General features: G+C 55.7%; 1 protein-coding gene across 2 annotated transcripts; it reads right to left on the minus strand.

Annotated features, from left to right (window-relative positions):
- Positions 1 to 1,091: 1,091 nt before the first annotated feature.
- On the minus strand, positions 1,092 to 6,148 carry LOC121339714 (putative methyltransferase DDB_G0268948). Of its 2 annotated transcripts, none has more exons than XM_041411751.1 (7): positions 6,052 to 6,148; positions 4,921 to 5,049; positions 4,388 to 4,548; positions 3,948 to 4,161; positions 3,286 to 3,386; positions 3,024 to 3,161; positions 1,092 to 1,512 (listed from the first exon to the last, which is right to left on the minus strand). In XM_041411751.1, exons 2-7 carry the CDS (start codon positions 5,029 to 5,031, stop codon positions 1,422 to 1,424), a joined length of 816 nt encoding a protein of 271 aa, XP_041267685.1. In that variant the 5' UTR covers positions 5,032 to 5,049; positions 6,052 to 6,148; the 3' UTR covers positions 1,092 to 1,421. The 2 variants fall into 2 exon arrangements, with proteins under 2 accessions (XP_041267685.1, XP_041267684.1); XM_041411750.1 differs by lacking the exon at positions 6,052 to 6,148 and adding an exon at positions 5,481 to 5,729.
- Positions 6,149 to 6,494: the final 346 nt, after the last annotated feature.

The raw sequence follows: 6,494 nt of genomic DNA on the forward strand, positions 1-6,494 counted from the left end.
TCCTGCGGGACCCCTCCCTGCCCTGGAATGTCTGCAGGGATGCACCTCACAGGGACAAGCCCTGCCAGCAGAGCTGGGGCTGCCCCGGCCCGGGCAGCCAGGCAGGCCCTGGGCATGGCAGCAGCGGTGCCAGCCCGGGCAGGAGAGAGCCCTGGTGCCCACCCAGCAGGGGAGGCTGAGAGCTGCTGCTGGCCCAAAGCCGAGCTACACCTGGAGCAGCCTCAGCCAGTGAGACAGGGCCTGATCCAGCATTGCTGTCCTAGCCATGGACACAGAGAGCAGCCTCCCATCCACCATGGGCTTCCCACACCGTGGCTGTCCTCCCGAGACCCCATCAGCCTCCTGGGGGACCAAGCGGGGGCAAAGCCTTTGCCCCCCACCCTGGGCAGGCTGAGGGCAGCTCAGGCAGGACCCTGAGAGCCCGGGAGCTCAGCAGAAGCACCTCCAGCCCCTCTCAGCCCCTCTGGGGCTGGCAGCAGAGGTGGCACTGCACCTTTCTTAATAATGCTTTGATGTAGAAGAGAGTGAGGGCACAGCCCTTCCCAGGGTGTCAGGGAAGCTTTCTTGCCAAGGACAGGAATTACAGGAAAGGGAAAGATCCCTGCAGAGGGTGGGTCTGGTCTTGAAATATCCAGAAGGCAAACAGGAGGTGACTTGTACCAGGGTATGCCCAACTTTGAGCCCTCATATCTCCCCTTGTCCCTCCCAAAAAACGCAGCCTCTGACCCGCCCTTTGCAGCGTGGGTAGGTGGTAGGGCACAAACATTCAGCAGTGATGCCATCGAGGGTCCTGAGCTGTCCTGAGGGGCCTCACTGGGTCCAAGGCACTCCTGGGGCAGGTAAGGGGCTGACCCAGGGCTGGGGGCACACTGCGGGTGAGAGCAGCCCCTGTCCAGGGCAGCCCTCAAAGACAGCGCACAGCTCCTCGCTGAGCCAGGGCAGGGAATGGCCCTTCCTACCCCAAACCCACCCTCCCTATGGAGCAGAGGGGCACCGAGGCCTTCAGGACATTCAGTGCCAAGGTAGCACAGTTATTCCCACACCAGTGGGTGCTCCACAGCCTCTTTGTAAAACAGGAACCACAGGCAGCATTTTCTCAGCTTGCTTTTTAATTATTATCAATTGTGTAAGAAATGCAGTGCATTTCTCCGCTGTTCCTGTGATTCTCTTCCCCACGTGTTATTGAACCAGCAATCCACAATGGGACACTTCCAGTGCCGAGGGAGCAGCACCGGGCAGGCTGCAGGACCAAGGTGGACAGGAGCCTGAGAGGCACAAAACCCCCTCTGCTTCCCACAGGAGACCAGAATTTCAATCAGCAGTAATCTTGCCGAGGAGTAAGAGCGGTTACAAGTGGGGCTTTAGGAGACGATCCACCTTCCCCTTCCATTGTAGCAGCGGATCAGGAGCAGGGTTTGCTCTCAGCACGCCTTGCGCCCCAGCACACAGACGTGCCTCACCAAGAACTCCACCGGGGTCTCACGAGAGGAAACTCCCATTGTCTCCAGCATCCTGCAAGGACAAGCAGAGGAAGGGTCTCACCCTGCCCACACAGCTCCCCCCTGATGTGGGGCAGCACCCAGAGCCAGAGCCAGATCCCTTCCACCCACAGCACCCAGGGGGGATGGCAAATGCTTCCAGCTGCTGCACAAGGGTTCTTCTGGTCAGGGAAGAAATGAGCAGCACCCCTTCCCCACAGGCCCTTGCTGGGGCTGAAACAGATGGGTCAGTGTTGGAATGCAAGCCTCTCTGAGCTCCTCAGAGAGGGAGGTGAATGCAGGGGTTGAATTAAAGCCTTTGGAGAAATTAAGATACATTAAACCATACAGATATGAAGTACAAGTGTAGGTTTAAGTTTTCAGTAAATAGAAGTGCGACTTACAGTTTTAAGCAAGTTTAAGCTTTAGGTTTTAAGTAAGCAGAAATATATTTCAAATGCCTTAAGAAACTGCACTAGCTAGCAAAGGCCCTAAGGCCTAGTTTAAAGCTCAGCAACTTAGTCCTGGACATAACAAAAACATAGCAGAACCCTGCAGTCAGGCAGAATAGATAGAATAGATAGAATTATTTATATAAAACAGATAAAACTACATACGTAAATAAACAGAACTATTCTCGTAGATAGGTAAACTTTCAAGCAAGGAAACAATACATTGTCATAAATAGATAATATTATACACACAGTTTTTAAAGAACTGACACTACTTTTGTACTACTGCACATTAGAATTAAATTTAGATTGGTTTAGAAAGAATGTTTTAGAATCGTGTTTTCAGTTGATTGGATGTTTTATGAATAAAAAGTCTCTGTAACAGGGTGCAAAAGACAACATCAACGACCAACACAACCACAACTATCAACAACCACAAGGGAAGAAGAGGAAGAAAACAGAGAAAGAAAAGAAGAAGGGGAAAGAAGAAAGCAAGCTGTGCTCCCTGCTGCTGCTGAGAACATCAGACTTGTTCCTGCTGCTGCTCAGGCACTGGACTCTGTGCCAGGGAACAACTGTTGCTGCTGCTGTTCCTGCACAGAACCTGGGACTGTTCCAGAGAGCAGCCTGGAAGCTGCTGCCCTTGCTTGGGACTCTGAGCCAGAAAGCTTTTAGCCCTGACTTGAACACCCTGACCTCTGTGCCTTCGAGACTGATGGATCCATGCCATAAAGAACCTCAGAGCAGCCCACAACTGCTCGTGTCTCTTTGAAGGCCCTAGACCCACTAAAGCTCGACAGGTGAAGATGCAACCACCAGTATTTTTCATGCCCTTTGCCAATTAAAAGCAAGGTAAAGAAACTCAGGATAGTCTCGTGTCAGAGGTTTCATGGATCCATCGGCGCAGGCACCTCCTGCTGCTACACAGGCTTAAAGTCTAAGGATCTGCTGCTGAACCCCTGACAAGTGTCCAGCCCTGGAATGGAGGGAGCACATCCCTGCACACTCCCCTGCAGCTTTGGAGGGGTCTGCACAAGCTCCCTCTGCATGCACTGCACAGCACAGGTCCTCCACACCCTGCTGGTTTGCTCACCTCTTTTCAGTCTCCTGGAGGAGGGATGTTGCAGCTGCAGGGTCACTCCTCTTAAAGGTCTGATATGAAGAGGTGGACTCGATGTAACCAACCACACCCTCAACAGTCATGGGAATTGGGTCATAGATATCAGTGATTCTGCAAGAGACATGGGCAAGAAAGGAGCACTGGCAAGTTAAATCTCAAAGGAAGGGCAACACAGACCGCAGGCTGGCATGGTGGTGATACAATATCTGACACCATCAAAGGTGGTTCTGCTCACCTCTTCTTGTCTGGGAACGGCAAGGCCTCAAAGATTGTTTTGTAGTCATCCATGACGTATTTTACTCTGTCATTTGAGTATTTTAAAGTCTTGTCCCAGCACTGTAAAGACAGTGTATTAAAAACAAACACAAAACCACCTGAAGTTCTCAGATGCCACTTAACTCGGGTTTGGGCCTGCACGTGATACATTCATACATGTCCTATTTTTTGAAAGACTTATTGCATTAAAATACACCAAAATCTTGCTTAATATAAAGAATTCAAGGCTCCTGTTCTAGAAATAAGGCTCCTGTCCTCCTTACACAGCGCTTACTCATAGTGGAAAGTCTCCTTTTATCCAATTCTTAAAACACCCCTTGGTCCAGAAAGATTCCTAAAAAAAGACCTTCTTCCCACCAGTTTCTACTTCCCATTCTTTTCGCTGTGATCAGGACAACAGGAAAAGTCTCCTGGACAATACCAGCTCCCAGATCTGCCCTGGCACTCTTCTCAGAGTCTGCCCTCATGTCCCCCTCCTCATGATCCAGCCAGCCCAGCGCAGGAGCCTCTAAATCCCTGCATTTACCCCATTCTGCACTAGGATTCCTCTCCTCGCAGCCCCTCAGTCCCACTCCTCCCTCTCTGCACATCTCCCCCCGCCCTGCGGCTCTCCCGGCTGACCTCCCTGAAGACTTCGGTGAGCTGCTGGGAGCAGTCCCCGTGGCGCAGGCTCATGTCCAGGGTGTAGGTGCTGATGGCCACGCAGCCGCCCGGCCGCAGCACGCGCTGCGCCTCGCGCATGAAGCGCTCGATGTCGAACCAGTGCGCGGCCGTGAACGAGGTCAGCACGTCCACGGAGGCCTCCTGGAACGGCAGCTCCTCCGCAGGGCACGCGCTGCAGGGAAAGGGGAAAAGCCACGGACGTGGAGTCAGAGGGTGCTTTTGGATGGTTTGGGATGCAAGCCCACAGCTTCTGAAGTCTAGGACAACGCTTGTTGGCACCGGGAATTCCATCCGATGGAATCTCTGGTGCCAGCTGGCTCAGTCGTGCTCACAAAGCACCACCTCCGCGTGAGGAGCTGAATTCTGCCTTTGGCCCAGCGTGCTGGCCTGACACTCACAGGTAGGAGATGTTGGGCATGCAGGGGGTGTCCTTGGCCTCCTGGATCTGCGCTTCGCTGATGTCCGTGCCCACCACCTTCTTGAAGTGCTCCCCAAGGAAGTGGGTGCCTTGTCCAGAGCCGCAGCCAACGTCCACCGCCAGCTCCGCAGGGATGGCCTTCTGCAGGGAGGGGTGGATGTGTCTCAGTGGGCAGCCACCCAATTCCTGGGCTTTTATCCCATTCCTTCCCCCAGCACCCGCTCAGGAACAGCCTTGGCGTGGCAGAACCTGTGGAAAGCCTCTCTTGTGCCCCCATTTGGCCATGAACCCTGCTGCTTTATCTTTCCCTGGGGCACCGACCAAGGTGACACTCCCAGCAAGGCAAACACTGCCACCCACAATTAAATATCCCTTGGACTTTTCCCCCACCCACAATTAAATACCCCTTGGATTTTTTCCCTCACCCACAATTAAATATCCCTTGGACTTTTCCCCCACCCACAATTAAATACCCCTTGGATTTTCCCTCCAGCCTGGCCGTATCCCGCTCACCTTTTCCCGCAGGTAGGAGAGGATGGTGTGCTGCAGCTCTTTGCCCGGTGCAAACCTGTATTTCTGGTAGACGGCCGCATGCCCTCTGCCCTCGAACATCTGGGTGGCCATGCTTGGCTGAGCTGGCACCTGCGAGGAGGCAGCAAGCCGGGGATGTCACAGGGACCGAGCTCCTGCCGCCTCCCTAGCCCGGCACCGCAGGCTCTGAAGCCTCCAGCTCCCGGCGGGGCCACGAGGAGGACTTTGCCCAGGAGGCTCCAGCGAGGGAGCGTGAACCTGCTCTCCAGGAATCCCTCCCACAGCCCTGAGCTAACCACAGGAGCAAACAGCGGCGTCCAACAGGAAAAGCTTTCCAGGTTTTCACACAGCCCTGAGGACTGTGCAACTCCACTGCTTCCCCCACCCACCCGGCTGTTTCCTCAACTGAGCAGTGCAGCAGGAAAACTACCAGTAAAACATGGAAGCTTTTACTAGCCGGCTTTGCCTTTTTCTTAAAAAGCCAATCAATTTTCTCCTGTTAGCACCACAACCACACCTCCACCTTGCGCTTTCCCAAGCACCTGCTGCTTTTTGTCCCTTCCCGTTCAGCAGCCACGCAAAGTCTCTCGAGGAGCTGAACCCAGCACCGCGCGGGGAGGCGAGCGGGGCCCTTCGGCCTGGGCCAGCTCGGCCCCGGCAGCCGGAGGAGCGCTCGGGGAGCCGGGGGAGCTCCCGGGGAGCCGGGGCCGAGCTCCCGGGCACGGCGCTCCCCGCCCGGCCCCGTGTCCCCCCGGAGCCCGCAGCCCCGGGCGCTGTCCCGGCGCGCTGCCCCGGAAGGCTCCCGGCCGCATCCTGTTGGTGGCGGTGCCCGAGCAGGCGCTGTCCGAGGCACCGATCCCGGGCGCTGCCAGGAGGGCTCCGTGCCCCTTTGCCGGGGCAGGATGTGCCCGCGGCGAATTTATGGAGCGATGCGGGAATGCACCGGGAGATCGAGGGTTGTTCGGCCTCCGCGCAGGAAGAGATGCTCCGGCAGCTCAGGGCTGCGGCTCCCGGCGGGGAACAGCGGCGCTGCCAGAGCTCTCCGCAGGGATCCTGCCGGCGCTTTCCGTGCGCCCAGAGGAGCCTTCTCCCCGCACCACTGCCGCTCCTTACCGCGCAGCCCCCGCAGCAGCCGCTCCCAGCGCCTCCCAGGCCGGAGTGCGGGGCTGCAGGGAGGGAGGGATGGAAGGCGGGGAAGGCGAGGGATGGCCCCGCACCGCCCCCGCTGCCGCCCGCCCGCCGGGGCTGCCCTGCCCGCCGGGGCTGCTGGAACCCGGGAGGCGGCTGCGAGAGGCTCCGTCCCACCCGGATCCTGGAGCCGCAGGGCCGGGCCTCAGCCTGTACACAGCTCTGTGCTTGCTGACTACGTAGTGTGAAAAATGTGTGTTTTATGATCGGCTTTTCGCAAGTATTAAAATGAATATTGTATGTGTTATGTTAGAAAGTTATGCTGTATTAATTTTCCTAAGTAGTGTATTAAATATAGTTTTAGGTTATAATGTTAAAATAGAAACTATGCTATGTAAGATATTTAGTTAAGAAAGGACTCTCACCAG

This window comes from Onychostruthus taczanowskii, unplaced genomic scaffold (assembly GCF_017590055.1).
Source record: "Onychostruthus taczanowskii isolate IOZ18803 unplaced genomic scaffold, ASM1759005v1 scaffold37, whole genome shotgun sequence".
Classification (NCBI taxonomy): Eukaryota; Metazoa; Chordata; class Aves; order Passeriformes; family Passeridae; genus Onychostruthus; species Onychostruthus taczanowskii.

Bases quoted from the DNA above. Each gene is read 5' to 3' on its own strand.
- LOC121339714 (XM_041411751.1), bottom strand. From the start codon at position 5,031: ATGGCCACCCAGATGTTCGAGGGCAGAGGGCATGCGGCCGTCTACCAG. The intron at 4,549-4,920 runs GTGAGCGGGATA...CCCTCCCTGCAG, and splicing joins TCTCCTACCTGCGGGAAAAG to AAGGCCATCCCTGCGGAGCT. The intron at 4,162-4,387 runs GTGAGTGTCAGG...CTTTCCCTGCAG, and splicing joins ATGCCCAACATCTCCTACCT to CGCGTGCCCTGCGGAGGAGC.